This window comes from Chelonoidis abingdonii, chromosome 2 (assembly GCF_003597395.2).
Source record: "Chelonoidis abingdonii isolate Lonesome George chromosome 2, CheloAbing_2.0, whole genome shotgun sequence".
Lineage (NCBI taxonomy): Eukaryota > Metazoa > Chordata > Testudines > Testudinidae > Chelonoidis > Chelonoidis abingdonii.
This window is the reverse complement of record NC_133770.1, coordinates 22,860,824-22,879,975: the sequence shown is the minus strand read 5'-3', so window position 1 is coordinate 22,879,975 and position 19,152 is coordinate 22,860,824. Positions and strand designations below refer to the sequence as shown.

At 40.0% G+C, this 19,152-nt stretch overlaps 1 protein-coding gene across 3 annotated transcripts in view; it reads left to right on the top strand.

Moving 5' to 3' along the window:
- The window catches only part of PTPRN2 (protein tyrosine phosphatase receptor type N2), a 1,143,575-nt gene that overhangs the window by 439,898 nt on the left and 684,525 nt on the right, over positions 1-19,152 (top strand). For all 3 annotated transcript variants that reach the window (XM_075062204.1, XM_075062202.1, XM_075062203.1), the window contains exon 4: positions 15,198-15,315. In XM_075062204.1, coding sequence (XP_074918305.1) covers positions 15,198-15,315 — 118 coding nt within the window. The remainder of the gene's footprint in view (positions 1-15,197; positions 15,316-19,152) is intronic.

Genomic DNA, 19,152 nt, shown 5'->3' with positions numbered 1-19,152 from the left:
CACGCCACGGGGCGCCTGCCGACCCGCCGGGTGTTGCTAGGGGAAAATTCTTCCGACGAACGTGCACGCGGCGCGCGCACACCTACTTGGAATGAATATGAGCAACACATCTCGAAGAACAACAGTTACAAAGGTGAGTAACCGTCTTTTTTTGTGTTCAACAATTACTTACATGTTTCATAAAGGGGAAAACATTTCTTCATGGAACATGACTGATTAATTTGTTCAGTGATGGGTTACTGTTATTTTGATACCATAGATGAACAGGAATTGACTTCATATTTAAGCAATAAGATGGGGCTTGTAGTTTGAAATATACAGTTTATTTATACTCAGAAAATATATTGTGTTAGAAAATGTGTTGACTAATGCATTTCAATTAGCATGAAGTTCAACATGATTAGGTAGGGACAGGAACAATTGTATTTAAAAGCATCTTAGTAGGTCCACGTTAAACTCACAAAGGGCCAAAACGTGTCTAACATTGTGCTAGTTAAACACATGTTTTAACGTAATACATTTTCCCAGTTTATACAGGGTGATGGAGATAGAACTTGTCTGTAGTGTTTGTCTTTGCTGTGGGAACAAACCCCCTGCTATCTTCCTCTCTCTGACAAATTTGTGGCTTTGTTTTCAAGCTGTGCATTCTGAAAAATACCTGTGGCTTCATTGTATGCCAAATCACATTGTATTTTGCTAGTCCAGAAGGGGGCTAGTGGTTACAGTCTTATTTCCTAGTGGATCAGCATTAGGGTGACCAGATGTCCCAATTTTATAGGGATAGTCCTCATTTTTGGGTCTTTTTCTTATATAGGCTCCTATTACCCCCCCACCCATTGTCGCGATTTTTCACATTTGCTGTCTGGTCACCCTAATCAGCGTCCATGTTAAAGGCCACCATTCCAATTGGAACTAATTGTCATAACTACTGACAGTCTCAGAAAAGACAATGGGCTTGGAGACTGAAATACTCTCAGACCTTCTAGGTATGGTCTCTTCAGATGAGAGTTATGGCTAATTGAAGAGGACTGTGTGGGGAAGTCTGTACTGAACTCTTTGAGCAACTGAAGACTTGGGTTTCCAAATGTGTTAATCCAATACCTTTTACAGTCACAATAGTTGCATGAAAAACCTTTAAAAGTTTTTGGGAAAGAACTTCTTTTTTTATTTCAATTTTATGTTTTTGTTTTGGAATACAATATTCCAATAAATAAATAAATAGTCTATTTCTTTTTACACAGCTTTAGTTGGAACAAAAGATTAAATGTGGGGATGGAAGGGAGCACTGGATGTGAAATGTAATAATTGTATCTGAAATTTTTGTGACTGTCACAAACATAAATTAATAACCTGCCTTAAAAAAAGCTGCTAGCATTATGATTGTGATTTCTCATCAGTGTGACTGGTGTTTTGGTAGCAACTAGGAACTCCTTTCCCAAGCAGGTTAAATCTAGTTCATACAAACATATTGGACACAGGTAATACATGTTGTTCTTATGTGGTTTGGACTTAGTGGAGCTATTTCAGAATATTTACATTTTTAGCCAAAGACACAGAGCTCTCAAACCAGAGGGATTAAAAATAAACAGGACAAAAATGCACCTGAGAATGGTGGATACTTTATATGCCATGTTTGCACTTTACTTTAATAAGGTTTCGTCCTAGTACATGTTCTCCTGGAAGCCTCAGCTTTTCACTGAACTTTGAGCACCATGTTAATCGCAAGTAAAATCGTAATGCTGTACAAAGTTGGAATCACTTCATAGTTTTAAGCAATAAATGGCATCTATAAAGTTCTTAAAAATGAAGTGATGTATTATGGATGGGCATGAAGGAAAATTCTGTTTGCTAATTCTCCCAAATTTAAAGGATGATTGGCTCCACATCTGTATATTACATCTCAGTCCCTCTTCTGATACAGGTACTATAAAGTAGCAACAATCTTAGAAGTACTCTGTTGGAAGAGACAGTAACTAGTGACAGACAATAAAGAAGCTAGAAAGGAAGCAGTTACTCAGGAATTAGACAGAGTGCACTTGACAACATATTAGTAACAATCAGTAAATCTTAAATCAACATCTCTGAGTGATCCCAAAGAGAGATCCATTACTGGTTACTGAGCTACTAGCTGTGCTGAGTCAAAGGGGAAAGAATGGACTTCAAATATGGAACTACATATTTACTGGTAGATATGTAGTTCAAATATGGAACTACATATATAAAGAAGAAGGTCGGGGAAAGGGTGGGACCCTTACTGAATGGGGGAGGCAACATAGTAACAGATGATGTGGAAAAAGCTGAAATACTCAATGCTTTTTTTGCCTCTACCTTCACAGACGAACTCAGCTCCCAGACTGCTGCACTGGGAAGGAGGTGAGCAGCCCTCAGTAGTGAAAGAACAGGTTAAGGACTATTTAGAAAAGTTGTACAAGCACAAGTCCATGGGCCCAGATCTAATGCAGTCAAGGGTGCTGAGGGAGTTGGCTGATGTGATTGCACAGCCATTGGCCATTGTCTTTGAAAACTAGTGGCAATCGGGGGAGGTCCCAGACAATTGGAAAAAGGCAAATATAGTGCCCATATTTTAAAAAGGGAGGAAAGAGAACCCAACCTCACTTCAGTCCCTGGCAAAATCATGGAGCAGGTCCACAAGGAATTCATTTTGAAGCACTTGCAGGAGAGTAAGGTGATCAGGAACAGTCAACATGGATTCACTAAGGGCAAGTTATGCCTGACTAACCCAATTGCCTTCTCTGATGAGATAACTGGCCCTTTGGATATGGGGAGAGCGGTGGATGTGATATATCTTGACTTTAGCAAAGCTTTTGATATGGTCTCCCACAGTATTCTTGCCAGCAAGTTAAAAAAGTATGGATTGGATGAATGGACTATAAGGTGGATAGAAAGGTGGGTAGATTGTCAGGCTAAACAGGTAGTGATCAACTGCTCGATGTCTAGTTGGCACCCGGTATCATGCGGCGTGCCCCAGGGGTTGGTCCTGGGGCTGGTTTTGTTCAACATCTTTATTAATGATCTGGATGATGGGATTAATTGCATCTTCAACAAGTTCGCAGATGACACGAAGCTGGAGGGAGAGGTAGATATGCTGGAGGGTACGGATAGGGTCCAGAGTCAACTAGACAAATTGGAGGATTGGGCCAAAAATATCTGATGAGGTTCAACAAGGACAAGTGCAGAATCCCATGCGCAGCTACAGACTGGGGATCAGCTGGCTAAGCAACAGTTCTGCAGAAAAGGACCTGGGGATTACAGTGGATGAGAAGCTGGATCTGAGTCAGGAGTGTGCTCTCATTGCCAAAAAGACCAACGGCATATTGAGCTGCATTAGTAGGAGCATTGCCAGCAGATCGAGGGAAGTGATTATTCCCTATATTTGACACTCATGAGACCACAAGTGGAGTATTGCGTCCAGTTTTGCTCATCCCACTACAGAAGATTGTGGACAAATTGAAGAGAGTCCAGCAGAGGGCAACAAAAATGTTTAGGGGGCTGAGGCACATGGCTTATGAGGGGAGGCTGAGGGAACTGGGCTTATTTAGTCTGCAGACGAGAAGAATGAGAGGGGATTTGATAGCAGCCTTTAACTACCTGAAGGGGGTTCCAAAGAGGGTGGAGCTAGGCTGTTTTCAGTGGTGGCAGATGACAGAACAAAAACAATGGGCTCAAATTTCAGTGGGAGGTCTAGGTTGGATATTAGGAAACACTCACTAGGAGGGTGGCGAAGCACTTTAATGGGTTACCTAGAGAGGTGGTGGAATCTCCATCCTTAGAGGTTTTTAAGGCCCAGCTTGACAAAGCCTTGGCTGGGATGATTTAGTTGGGGTTGGTCCTGCTTCGAGCAAGGGATTGGAGTAGATAACCTCCTGAGGTCTCTTCCAACCCTATTCTCCTATGATTCTGTGATTCTACATCAGCTGGAGACTAAGACACACGCACACCAGGAATTCCTAAGTAAAAAGGCAAAGAGCATTATTGTATTACAGTACCTTGTGTCCTATTCTGGTGCAATTGTAACCAGGTAAAAAGCTGTCTCTTGTTACATGTACAAGAGAACAGAAATAAGATAATTGAAAGTATGCAAGCTGGAAATGGTAGGTGGCATTTTAGGATTGAACAAGCTCACTCAGTGTGCATTTCCTGTGCATGGGGTGAGTTCAGACTGAAGCATGTGCAGTACAATGACTGTTTTGCTTAATATTTTATTGTTACTGAAGCAGTTTGAGCCGCATGGGATTCATCTGTGCTTCAGGCACATCCTCTTGGCCAAAATTCTTCACTGGAAAGTTTCAGGCTTTTGGCCATTGTGACCTTTCCCTGATTCCTAAAGGGAAATCATCTCTCATTTCTGAATTTGCTATATTATTAATGACAGATATTGTAATTATTGTTATTTTTAATGTAGCACTGACAGGCTCCAGTTGGAACCGGGACCCATTGTCTAGGCATGTACAAACATGTACACCAAAAAGTCCTCTGCTTGGATGAATATGCAATCTAAGAAGAAAAGAGACAAAGGGTGGGGGAGAGAAGTATACAAACAAATATATATTATATCCTTGGAGGCAGCCAGTTTAGGAACAAATCACTTGAGGCCAGACAGCAGACAGCTAACAAAACTACCATTTATTTACACACACAGAGCTCACCTAACCGACCGAAGCAGGCTAGGCTATCTAGGCTATCCCCTAATAATCTAACTCAGTTGCCATAGGAACAAAAACCATGACAACCAAATACACAACAATATAGACTACATATATCTAGTGCAGTTTGTTTCTGATCATTTTAAATGAGCAGTTGTTTAATCTCTGATTCTCAGGTTTGATTTGCACTGGTGCTGACTTAGGTAGAAAATGGCGTGTGGATGCACAGCGCTCATTAACAAAATTTTTTCAAGTATGCAGCTTTCTCCATGTTATGTACTAAAAACATATTGCATAGTCTTTCAGTCTGACTGCTGCTACTGTCCAACACATACAATTGATACAAATATTTCTATGTAAATCTTTAGGATTCACATTCAAAAACAGATGCTTAAGAGGATTTTGCACTTACAAATGAGTAACTGCATTTTCAGAGTAATCTGTTTTGCATCCCTTTGCACACACAGCTAAAGGCCCATTTTAACATATGGAAATTGATTTATATGGACATCAGTGGGAGTTCAGTATGTATAAGGAGAGAAGTATATCAGAGATAAGATTCATTATGCACTGTACACTCTGAAGGAAGAATTTTGCCGAAAGGCATTTAAAAGTGTATGAAGAAAGTTGGAGTTTGAATTGAATTTGCTTTGGCTGAATACAACAGGTATATCTGCATAAGTCTCTACTTACATAAGCAGCAGTACATTTCTGGCCAACTATACTATGTTACAGGTGCTGTTATAATTCCCAAGGGTAAGTGACTTCCAAACTCCATCCTATAAGACAGAGATCAGCAACCTTTGGTAAGCACCCTGGCGGGTTGGGCCGGTTTGTTTACCTGCTGCGTCCGCGGGTTTGGCCAATCGCAGCTCCGACTGGCCACTGTTCGCCGCTCTAGGCCAATGTGGGCGGTGGGAAGCGGCACAGGCCGAGGGATGTACTGGCTGCCTGGGCCAGTGGGAGCTACGATTGGCCAAACCCGCGGACATGGCAGGTAAACAAACTGGCCTGGCCTGCCAGGGTGTGCTTACCCTGGCGGGCTGGGTGCCAAAGGTTGCTGCTCCCTGCTGTGGGAACTAAGGGGTTCTTCCAGATAGTGTGGCCTATTGCTGTCTTGAAACAGAATTGACAAACTAGAATAGGAAAACAGAGCTGTGAAATTTATGGGTATCAGAGATGACCGTGTGGAAAGCGCCATTCATCTTCAGCATTGTAAAATCATCATCATTGCCAAGAAAACAGCCTAGATTGGGGAACAGAGGAATGAAATGTGGGTAGGGAGGGAAAGGATAGCTATGGTAGGCAGGGAAGGAACTAGGAAGATGGAGAAAGAGGCAGGTTAATTTTAGAGAAAAGGCATGGAGAGTGAAAGAATGACACCTCCCCTACTCTAGAAAGTGAATTGGAGTCCTCACTTTGTGTGAACATTTAATGTATGGATTTCAAGTTGAATTTTGGTGGGATTGGTGGTTCCCCCCAAAAAACTCAGAAAATCAGGTAGCAGTCCCAAATCAATATTTTTATAGTTCTTTCAATCTCATGATTTTGGGCTGTGAGAGAATGACATGGTGTTCTTAAACTCTGTGGATTGGCAATACTTGTTGGCTATTGAGGTAAAATGCCTGTGCACGTTCCCTTAGGTCAGAGGGGCACGTTGGTGGGGATTGGAGAAGGATTAACTATACTTACCAGATTCTGAATTTGCCATATGTTTTTGAAAATTAGCCTTGATGAAAAGTTCAGAGTTAGAAGATGAAAATATTTTCTTATATTTTATTTGCTTCCATCAGCTTCACTGATAGAGGAATCACGTCTATTTTGGCTCTTGGGAACTGTCTCTTGCATAAGCCAGTGTCTCAAGATTCACCTGAGTGTCCAATTTTGTGCCACATGTGGGATACAAAGAAACATTAAATATTGGAGAATCTTCAAAAACCCCTAATGTCTCCTAATTTCATGAAATATCCTTCTCAGCCGAACCAAACTTTCCAGAAAACATTGAAGTTGCCAATGAGGTGTAATTCTAAATATTTGAAAGGAAAAGAATTCCTCCCTACCCACACACCTTTTTGGCGTTACTTGGAGTAAATCAAAGTCAGGCACAGGATCATCTTGTAGTCTTTGTGACACTGGCAGACCACATGCCAGCTCTTGCCAGGCTTTAGAGTGTGTGTGTCACCTCTCCCAGTGTGTGTGGTGGGTAGGGGTGTGTGTGTGTGTCACCCCTTTCTGTGTGAACCCTAAAGCCTTAAAGATAAGAAGGTAAATAAAAAGAATCTACCTACACAGTATTTCTTTTTAACAGGGGGCTCAGTCAACTTGATGTTAATTTGAATGTTTGTACTGCATTGTTCAGATTGATTGCTATTGAACTTGCATGAATACAAGTAATTTTACCAGGTGTCCCGTGTTCAGCATAGGGAAATATGGTCACCCTAGTTACAACCATTGCCACTGGTGACAGTTAGATCTAAGGTACAGATTGACCTGGGTTAAGTGATTGCTCTCTTGGGTCTGAAAGCAACCTGAATATTTTGTGGTCTTTGGTGAATAGCAGCCAGCTATCACAGAGTCAAGCTTGCCTGTGTGGCAAGATAGATTGGAATGCCCAATGGGAATATCTGTGACTCCATGGTAAGACTGTTATAGTGATCCAGGAGTTCACATTTGTTACTGAGTTGGTGAAATCTAATTATAGAACACGCACCCAGTTTGGGGGATCTGCCTTGCTTCTTGACAGTCTACCCCAGGGGTCGGCAACCTTTCAGAAGTGGTGTGCTGAGTCTTCATGTATTCACTGTAATTTAAGGTTTCACGTGCCGGTAATACATTTTAACATTTTTAGATGGTCTCTTTCTATAAGTCTATAATATATAACTAAACTATTGTTGTATGTAAAGTAAATAAAATGTATGTATGTAAAGTAATATGTAATATGTAATAAATGTAATAAAATTGTTGTATGTAAAGTAAATTAAAATGTTTAATAATCTTCATTTAAAATTACATTAAAATGCAGAGCCCCCCGGACCGGTGGCCAGGACTTGGCAGTGTGAGTGCCACTGAAAATCAGCTCACGTGCCGCAGGTTGCCTACCCCTGGTCTACCCTGAGGTTGGCCCTCATGGTCATGAGCCAATCCAGACAGCTTGACAGTCTTAATTATGGAGAGACTACCACTTGTCCATAATAAAACAAAACACACCTCAGATTGGAACTGTGATGCCTTAGCCCCAAAAGCAGAGCTCCCGGTAATGTCAGTTGTCAAAAAGTTTCAATTGACATCCATGGGAGCAAGACTAGGCACATGATGCCTATTAAAATTGAAGGAGACAGTACTGGGACTCAAAATATCCACAACAAAATCATTAATAATTTTTTATAATTAGCAAAAAAAAAATTCAAATATAACTGGTGAACAAAATTAGGAGATTTAATGCTGTGGCAAGTGTGAACGATCAGTAACCAGATGTTTTTAACCTAAAGAGAGACAACAGCATGGTAGTTTTTAGCGAACTGTAACTCGAAAATACTTTGAAAAATTTTCTTCATAATTTGTGGTAAGTTTGACTTCACAACAAATCTGTTCATTTTCAGGCCAAATTTATATGCCAAACCCGATATATCAACCCCTTTATAAAATAGGGCTTATAATAATAGTTGCAGCCTTACCTGTGTGGAGAGAGGTGGTTATTGCCTCTTCACAATTATTATTGCCATTAACCTGCCAGTGAGGTTTGTATTGCAAAATCGCTATTAGAAAAAAATCCTGGTTTTCTTTTATTGTAATAGAAAATACCTTTGGCTGCATTCATAGGTTGATAATGTGGCACTTGAAAGCATGAATCTTGCTATAGATACAGCAGGCCAGGCAGTAAAATTGCAACTGAGAGCAAACCAGTATTAAAATATGTGAACATCACTGGATATACATATGTCCTTGAGGTCTGAAGACGGAGGCCTGGGATGACAACAAGTGCTGCTCCTCTATGGAACCTGGAAAGGCAGCCTGGAGAAAGTTATGTCTATATGTTGACCTGCCTGTGGAGATGAAAGCCAATCACACACAATTCTGCAGACATTCCAGCAGCTAAAGAAGGCATTAACAATTTGCAACACATAGCATGGGTGCTGAAATTCTGTGAGCTCTACAATGGAGAGTTTCCTGACTGAAATAAAGTAGCAGTTGAAAGAAGCTCAGAGAAAAACTTAAAAACAACGAGGAGTTCTTGTGGCACTGTAGAGACTAACAAATTTATTGGGGCATAAACTTTCATGGGATATAACCCACTTCATCAGATGTATTGAGCGGATAATACAGTAAGTATAAATATACGGCACATAAAAAGATGGGAGTTACCTTACGAAGTCGGGGGTTAGTGCTAACAAGGCCAATTCAGTTAGGGTGGATGTGGCCCATTCCCAACAGTTGACAAGAAGGGGTGAATATTAACAGAGGGGAAATTACTTTTTGTAGTGCTAATGAGGCCAGTTCAATCACTATATGCTGCATCAGGACAAAAAGGAAAATATAACTAAAAAGTGGAAAATAATTTAATGTCACAGCTGAAAAATAGAATCAAATAAGTAACATGCTCTAGCTTCAACTTTGAGGTTTGCTGGTCTTTATGGGTGGCAGAGAGAGAGCAGGAGTGTTTCTGACAAAGAAGGGTCAGGGTTTAGTTTAGAGTGCTGTCAATATATAATAATCTCCTGTCACTTTGAATGGACTTGATATGGAAAAATCACTTTGTTGCCAATATATTGATGCAGAAGTAATTATTTTGGATTTCAATTGGCAAAAAAGCCAAAGTAATCCCATCACATTATCCACTCAGGTTCATTTGACTTGCTCTCAGACTCTTGGACGTAGCCCTGAGAATTTAACCCTCAGTGTTAGAAAAAAGCATTAGTAGTATGAACGGGAAGATTCAATGGGTCAGATCCTTATCTGGTGTGAATTGACATTGTTCCATTAACTTAGACTGACTTATGCCGATTTACACCAGTATGTCTTTTCAGACTTAGACATTATGGTTTTCCTTCATAGGCCAACACAGCATGACAGTAATACAAGAAATAGGCGGATTTTACATTCTGAATGAGAAATTGTTTTGAGATGGAAGGGCAATAGAGGGATGTATTGAGCTGTGAGTGATCAAATTTTGAAAATGTTAACATTGTTTTTATAGTAGCCCAGGAGTGCAGTTAGTGGACTTGAAGCTCAGTAGAGTGGTGTAAATAAGCATAGTGCCATTGAAGTCAATGAAGCTATGCTGATTTACATCAGCTCAGGATGTGGTCCAGTATATTTAGATAGACACCTAGTTTTGCTAGGACAGGAGGTAGAGAACAACAGAGACATGGAAGTTAGTTACGAAATGTAAAAATCAGACAAAGGAAAATATGGATTTGATTGTCATTATTTTTTAATAATTCTGTAAATTTAGATGGTAACTAGTGTGGGGGCAATAGCAAATCATGTAAGATAAAAATGAAACTGCAGTACAAATGTGAAGACAACTGAGTTCATACTCTCAGGGTCAGAGTCTGATATTGTCCATGCTAATGTAAATCTCCAGTACCCAGAGTATCTTCAAAATATAGCACAGCCATTGTTTTCAAGTTCATGTTATGTTTACAGTTTTTTAATACTTAAATTGGATACCCTTTGGGCCAGAGCCTGTGACTGCACAGTCAGTGTTCAGTGCCTAACACAACAGGAGCCTAGCTGGTGTCTCTGGGTGCTACTATAATATAAATAATAATAGTAATGATTTGTGGTTAATTCTGCAGTGAAAAGGAAATACCAAGAGAGAACCTTTGATGGTAATATGAGAAGGACCAGACTGATCTCTGTTACTTCCGGAGTTACATTGATGTAACTCATTCACTTTGATGGGCAGCTCAGGTTCTGCGGAGCTACTCCAGATTCTCAGAGCTGTGAGAGAGATCAGCCTCAGGCTTTCAGTGACTGGCTTGTCATTTCTTTTCAACATAAATTTAGATTGTGGAATTTCAATTTTGGAAATACAGAAGCAAATCCTCTATTACCTAGGGTGACCAGACGTTCTGACGGGACTGTCCCATTTTTGAGGAGTTTGTCCCGCGTCCCAACCAGAGTACGGTTGGGACACCATTTGTCCTGATATTTTGTTTCTTGTTCTTGCGCGGCAATTCAGCAGAGAGTCCTTCAGTGGACGGTCTTTGGTATTTCGATGGTGGGTGCTTCTGTCTTTGGCAGCAAGGTTTATTACACCCCGCTAAAATACCGCCGAAGACTGTCCGCGACTGAAGGGCTTTCCGCCGAATTGCCGCCGAACTCCCGGACGAGTGAGTGTAAAAAAACCCCCAAAAACCGCCCCTCCCCCCGTGGCGGTCCCGATATTTTCCCCTTAACGTCTGGTCACCCGACTACTACCTCACCCAGGAAGAGGAAATACGTGTTTTTCTTCCATGAGGAAAAAGAATATCAGACCTGTGGCTTTTACCCAAACCTCCCTCCCTCACAATATTACTCAGGAGAGATCTTGCAACAATTAAATCACCTTCCAGTATCATTCTGTCACAAGAGTGCACACTGGGTGTGTATAGTTTTTCATTCTCCATCTGTGGGAATTCACAGTTAGAAAAAACAGAGCCTAGACAGAGCTCCAGCAGGGACAGTTAATCGGTAGCTGGGTGTCCCACAGTACAGTCCCATTTTAGTGACATGGAAGTAATGTGCGTACAACAGCACCACTGTGATCCTGCTCAGCCAGCAGAGTTAAATTGTTGTAATTGGGTTGTAAGCCAGGAGCAGCTGCTAGGTGTGGTGTTACAGACAAAGGGGACAGGAAATTGCCATACGGCGTCATACACTGCTTCTCAACATTAACTTTGATTGCAGCTGTCATCTTGGTATTAGAACTCTTCCATGTGTTATTTTATTGAGCTCAGCATGTGGGAGAGAATTTTTTTTATACTGAAACAAACCTGAAACATGATTGGAATAAGGTTAGCTTTAGACATCACTGCAATTCCTGAGATAGTTGCACTAAAAAAGAAAGAAGTGCAATATTGACTAATAGGTAAAGAGAGAAAATTTTCCTGAACAAATAAAGATTAGGGTTCCTCACAAGTCTCTTGTGCAGCGCCCCTATCTGACTTAGAAAGAAATGTAGAGATTCAGGAATGGAGATTCTTTTTTTGTTTTTAAACTCCAGACAAGACACCTCTTTTTTAATGCCTCCGTTGCATTCTTTCTACTATTTCATACTTGTAATAGTCTGTAATGCATTGTGAAAAAATGCTAGTATAATGCAATGGAAGGAAGAAAATAATCCTAGATTCCACGACAGACGTAATTATGATGACCACTAAAAAATAAGATTACAGTTCTTTATTTTCCTGTGGGGGGCTGACTTTTGACAAGGGCTGTGTAGATGAAAACTAGTTGAAATGGCTATTAACTATATTGACATATAAGTCTGTGGATATAAATAGACACATAGAGTTGAGTTTTGTATCTCTTTGCGGGTATTGCAGATGAATCCTGGGCTTTGTTTCTAGAGAAGTGTGTGTGTGTACACTCTGTTCCAGTGGTTCTCAGCCAGGGGTATGCATACTCCTGGGTTATGCAGCGGTCTTCCAGGGGGTATCGACTCATCTAGATGAGTATGTCTCAAGCTGTAGGTTGTGACCCCCAGGGAGGTCATGGGACAGATTTAGAGGGGTTGCAAGTGCAGGGCTGGTGTTGGGGGTGGGAAGCAGGGCAACTGCCCAGAGCCTTATGCTACAGGGGGCCCTGCGAAGCTAAATTACATGCTTCAACCCTGGGCAGTGGGGCTCTGGCTTCACCCCCGCCACTCGGGGGTCTGACTTCAGACAGGGCTCACAAGTATAAAACAGTTTCAAGTATCACACTGAAATGTAGGTACAATATTTATGTTCAAATCATTTCATAAGTATTTGGTAAAAATGAGACAGTGAGCAATTTTTCAGTAATAGTGTGCTGTGACACTTGTATTTTTATATCTAATTTTGGAAGCAAATAGTTTTTAAGTGAGGTGAAACTTGGGGTATGCAAGACAAATCAGACTCCTGAAAGGGGTACAGTGGTCTGGAAAGATTCAGAACCACTGCTCTATTCCATAATCTTAGAATGAAACTAAAAGCTCGATTATTATCAAGTTTGTTCATGCAACTAGTCTTTACTTACGTGAATAGTCCCTTAGACTGCAATGGGGCATTTCTGTGTTGGATAACAGTTGCAGGATGGGTCCTTAATTCTTTTGGAAGCACTTGTTAAAATGTACAAACATTTTCTTAAATGATCTCTTTTACCAACGTTAATGCCTTTCATATACATTTATATCTAGTTGATCCATTGTGCTGAATATCTACAATCACCTAGATCTGATTTTCTTCTTAGTTTTCCCTTCTAAATGACTTTGTAAAAACAGTTCTAAGCAATTGTGCAAAAACTTGAACACATTAGGCACATTAATCCTAAAATAATTTAATAATACCATGTAACAATTACTATAAACCCACAGTGACTCATTCTTTATGTATTCAGCTAAGAATACATTCTCTGAGCAATCTTAGGTTTAAACGTCTGCAAATGTTTTGAATCCTGCCCCTAACATTTCAGCTTTTGAAAAGATGGGATTTGCATTTGAAAAGGCTGCAACAAATCTCAAAAACTGTTGGACTCCCCCCACCCCCCGGGTTCAAAATCATTTAGAGTAGCTATAAACATCAGAGATGTTTTTAAATAAAGTATTTCCACAGCAAAATTGTGTATAATTTTATTCTGAGGATGGGAGAGGGAGGACGAAATGGACAATGGATCCATTATGTGCCAAATAATTTTATTTATTTGCTAAAACCCTTATACTACCCCAATGATTCCAAGGATTTTGTTCAACTTTCCATTAAGATAAATTAAATTTCCAGCTCCAAAGAGGAATTTCACTGACAAGGAAACAATTCCAAACATTGTAACTATGCACTTCTCCACCCCTCACCCCACTTTGTACTTCAACAAGTCGCATATTCAGCAAGGTACTTAAGCAGAAGCCCAATGCAAAGTCTACACTGGAAAATATTTCCTGTTAGCTGTACTGGCCAACCTGTTCCATAACAAGACACAACTTAGACTAGCAAAAAAGTGCTTTCATCGGTGTAGCTTATACTGGTTTGGTACATGAAATAAGCCATACTGACAAAAGCACTTTTATGCTGATATAAGTGCTACACTAAGGCTTTTGATGATATAGATATGTTGCAAAATTGTCACATACCTAACTGACATTGCCATACCAGCAAATGTTTCTAGTGGAGCCCTAGCCTAACATGAATGGTCACATAAAAAATGTCTTGGTGAATCCAGGTTATGATGCGTTTCTGCTGAATTTTACAAACATTTGTTAAGCCTTACAATATATGTGTGAGATTGGTAACTTATACACAGAAATCCTGCTACCAAGTCCAACCCAAAGCACTAGAAAGCACTCCCTCCTATATGTGGGCAGGTTATAGGTGCTAGAGAACATTTATAACCAGACTATTGCTTACAATGATCACAGTACTTGATTAAATGGGTACATGTAAATTCGTAACAGCCTTTATTGAGGTTTATGGTTCTGTGTAACTGTGCAAGGCATAAAAGTAGAATATCTCTGCAGTTATATGATATTTAGTTATTAAATAATTACAGTAATTGCATGAGGGTATTTCTACAAACTAAAGTGTTACCATAACATCTAAAATTTACAAATTGGATAACAATTATTCTTGGAGTTATATCATTATTCCAAGCATAATTACCGTGTGATCATCAGTGCATCTAATTAATGCATAATCACATGGAAGTTACCTTCATAACGAAATTCATCCTTGTTATAAAGCTCTTTGTCATAACATTTGAATATGAAGATAACAGAAAATGGCCCCCAGATGAGATACATGAAACCTCACAATAATTGCTTCCACTGAAACACTATCCCCATACTATTCTAAATGGTTGGCTTTACAGGAGGATGTTACAGGGAAAGGGCAGTGTACTGTATAAATGGTGAGGTGCAGAGAAGTGAGTAAATCACCTGTGAGAAGCAACTTTCCATTATTTACTAGCATTCAGTTTGAAAGCTCTTTCACAATAGCTGAGCTAGAAATAACTCATCTCAACAACTAACCCAAAATAACTCTTTATTATACAGTAAAACTGGCTTCTAGCACCTTGGAGTTTAGCCACACTAAAATTCTATTAAGTATAATCTCCTCTCAAACCTCATCACAACACCCACTGTCTTCCTAGAGGAGAACACTCCAATAGGATCAGTATTTCTGTAAGAGTACTTAGAAAGGCCTGATTAATAAAAGTGTCAGCAGGCCAGGGGAACCTGCAGTTCGGCTCCTGGAGTATGCAGAATGAAAAACATTTCAACAAACAGCGCTTCTGTCCATAGTTGTTTGCATAAAGACAGGTTTTTGCCAAACTTTGCAAGTTGGATTTGTTTTTTATGAGTGTGTCTTTATTTAACAGGTTTTACCTGGCAAGATGATTACATGCAGCATGTTATTGCCCTGGAACTCTCAAACATTCGTAAAATCCACCACTGGCACCCTGATTCATTTATATCTGATGGAACTGACACACTAAGGTAAGTCTTCCGTTATGTTATGTGCCATAGTGGTAGGTTTACAGGTGTGGAGAAATAGAATGTCATGGAGACCAAATTCTTATGCAAATCACTAAATACTGTCCACAGGATGAGCAGAAACTAGTGGTGCAACAGGATTTTAAAAGGTTGGTAAGAAACAGGGGTGAGAATGAGTGAAAACTGCAGACACCCTGAATCTGAATACTCATAGGATAGGAAAATGTTGGTGGCAAACATATTTCCCTTATCCTCTCCATTGATTGCACTGATATCAGAGACAAACTGGAATAGCCAGACCAGACCAGTGGCCCATCTTGTCCAATATCTGGTCTCTGATAGTGGCCAGGACCACCTGCTTAAGAGGGAAGAATAGGAAACTTTATAACAGACAGTTATAAAATAACCTGCCTATAGGAGAACTTTTTTCTGGAGTGAGCTTATTGAAGTTTCAGTTGAGTTAGTCTTGAATAACATTAAAAATAGCAATTTTTAAAATCATTGTGACAGTGCACTTCAGTGGTCCAATAACGTGAAAGTTTAACTTAATACATTCACATATAAGCATGTTCTGAATAAGATAGTGAACAATAATACATTTAATGGCTAAGAAGAACTAAACGAGGTCTGTACATGTTAAATAAAATTGCTCTCCCTAATAATATTACCTAGCTATTGTTTCTCAATGGCTTACCATGCACTGTAATGTCAGTAATTATTCTGAATTATTAAGGAGGAATTTTGGTTCTCTTTTGAAACAAGTATTGATGTCCTGATCCTACAAACTCTTACATGAGGTAGGTCAATGTAAGCCAGATTTTCATAAGAGCCAGGTTTTAGGTGCTCAGCATTCATTATTGGAAATTCATTTTCAGAATGGCTCAGTTCTTACCTAAGTACCTAAAGAAGGTCCAGATTTTTAAAAGGAGCTACGTATTCAGCAGCCACTGATGTGACATTTATGACTGTATTTTCAGATTTATTATTATTTATTGTTTGTATGATCATAGCACCTAGGAGCCCCAGGCATGGACCAGGACCCCATCGTACTAGGTACAAACACAGAACAAAATGACAGTCCATGAAGCTCTCAGTGCCTAGCATGCTGAGCCCTTGAAAGTATGGCCAGGCATGTCACCAGTTTAAAGTGTTTGTTGCTTTTCAGGTTGTCTATTTTCAATACATACTGTGCATTAGTTAATATATTTTTATGTATCTTTTTATCTGCAATGATCTCATTTCTCCTGCCTCTCTCCCATTTATTTTATTTTTTTAACTCTGTGGGTATTACTGTAGGCACCTTGAAGCAGGAGTTCTGAACACTGTTGTCAAAACCAGTTAAATAATATATGCCCCTTAATGTATATATCTAATTATTAGGGCTGTCAGTTAACTGCAATTAACTCAAGTGATCAATGCAAAATAAATTAACTAGATTAAAAAAATAAGTTGTGATTAATCACAATTTTAATCACACTGTTAAACAATAATTAGAATACTAATTTAAATGTATTATAAATATTTTGGATGTTTTTCTACATTTTCAAATATATTGATTTCAGTTATAACACAGAATACAAAGTGTGCAGTGCTCACTTTATATTATTATTTTAGTACAAATATTTGGACTGTAAAAAAGAAACAAAAGAAATAGTATTTTCCATCCACTTCATACGAGTCCTGTAGTGCAATTTCATTATTGTGAAAGTGCAACTTGCAAATGTAGAATTTTTTACATAACTGCAGTCAAAAATAAAACAATGTAAAACTTTAGAGCCTACAAGTCCACTCAGTCCTACTTCTTGTTCAGCCAATTGCTAAGACAAACAAGTTTGTTTACATTTATGGGAGATAAGGCTGCTTGTTTCTTATTTACAATGTTACCTGAAGGTGAGAACGGGCATTCGCATAGCACTGTTGTATCTGGAGTTGCAAGGTATTTACATGCCAGATATGCTAAACATAAGTATGCTATTTCATGCTTTGACCACCATTCTAGAGGACATGCTTTCATGCTGATGACACTCACTAAAACATGCGTTAATTAAATTTGGGACTGAACTCCTTGTGGGAGAATTGTATGTCTCCTGCTCTCTGGTTTTACCCACATTCTGCCATATATTTTGTGTTATGGCAGTCTTGGATGACGAACCAGCATATGTTGTTCCATTTAAGAACACTTTCACCGCAGATTTGACACAACGCAAAGAAGGTACCAATATGAGATTTTTAAAGATAGCTACAGCACTGAACCCAACGTTTAAGAATCTGAAGTATCTTCCAAAATCTGAGAGTGATGAGATGTGGTACATGCTGTCAGAAGTCTTAAAAGAGCAACACTCTGATGCAGAAACTACAGAACCTGAACCATCAAAAAAGAAAATCAACCGTCAGTTGGTGGTATCTGACTCAGGTGATGAAAAGTAATGTGCATCAGTCCACATTGCTTTAGATCGTTATCAAGCAGAACCCATCATCAGCATGGACGCATGTACTCTGGAAGCTGTCAAAAAGTACAATTAGTGCTGTTTTTAACACAATTTGAGACGATTCCCATCTCCCTAAAAAAAGAGAAATTTGTTTTCATCATCAGAGTGAATGTTAATACAACTGCCACAAGCAGGAGTTTGTAAGGGCTAATCTAAGTTCTGTTTTCAGATATGTGTGTGCAGTTCCCACTGACTTCAGTGGGACTTCAGAAGGCAGAATTTGGTCTTGCATTTCTGTTTTCATTCCCTTTCTTCTTAAAGTAAATGAAGAAAGGAGAAGAGTGATGTTGGAGATTAACTGGGGGATGAGAGGAACATTTGGAATTGATAGATCATTGGGATGGCTCCTGGGATGAGAGCCTCTTTGGATTAGTTGGTTGTTACTGAAGCATCAGTTGTACTGTCTTACTAGATTGAAAACTGGCAGAAATTTTAGACCGGCTTTCGAGTTAGATAGAAAAGGAGGAGTGGTGTGGGGGTGTACTTGCATGCACAGGTATAGCTTAACTCAGATAATCTGACCTGGACATCCAACCTGCATGACAAGGCAGAATGTAGAATTCTGGAATAAGAGACGGGTATTTTGATGTACCAGAATGTTTACATGGGGAAGCAAGTAGCATGGGAAACTAGCAAGAACTACAGTAAATTTATAGTAATGCCCCCATAGTCCTCTCTGCAGAAATCACCTGAGTCCCTCACAATCAGCGTATCTGATTTGACACCAGTGGTGAAAGCACACATTCTTTTGCTGGGTAAAAGCAGCACAAAGCTGCTCTAAACTCTGCAGGTTTGGCTAGTGGAGGATTCCCAGACGTAAGAACTGAAGAAGTCAGCCATAAAATTGCCTTCTAATATCTGCCTTGCAAGCTCTGATATAATTCGTGTTCTGGGATGGGGGACCAGCCACATTGGGGCTGCAACTCATAGCACTGCAGAAATTCCAGGCAGTCCTGTGACTTACTGGAAGCTTCGGACAGGTTGCCATATCCTATGCAGGCCTCCAGAGCTCTGTAAATTGCTCTGCAAACTGCAAAATCAGGATTAGGAGGATTCAGTGTATCAAAGCAACCATAATCTTTCTTGCCCCCAGACTGCGAGTTCTTCTTCGAGTGCTTGCTCATATCCATTCCAGTAAGTGTACGCGCCGTGCGTGCACGTTCGTCGGAAAACTTTTACCCTAGCAACTCCAGCGGGCCGGCAGGTCGCCCCCTAGAGTGTCGCCACTATGCGGGTGATATATACTCCTGCCGGCCCGCCCGCTCCTCAGTTCCTTCTTACCGCCGTGTCGGTCGTTGGAACTGTGGAGCGCGGCATAGCTGACCTCCACATCCCTAGCTTCTCTTGTCAA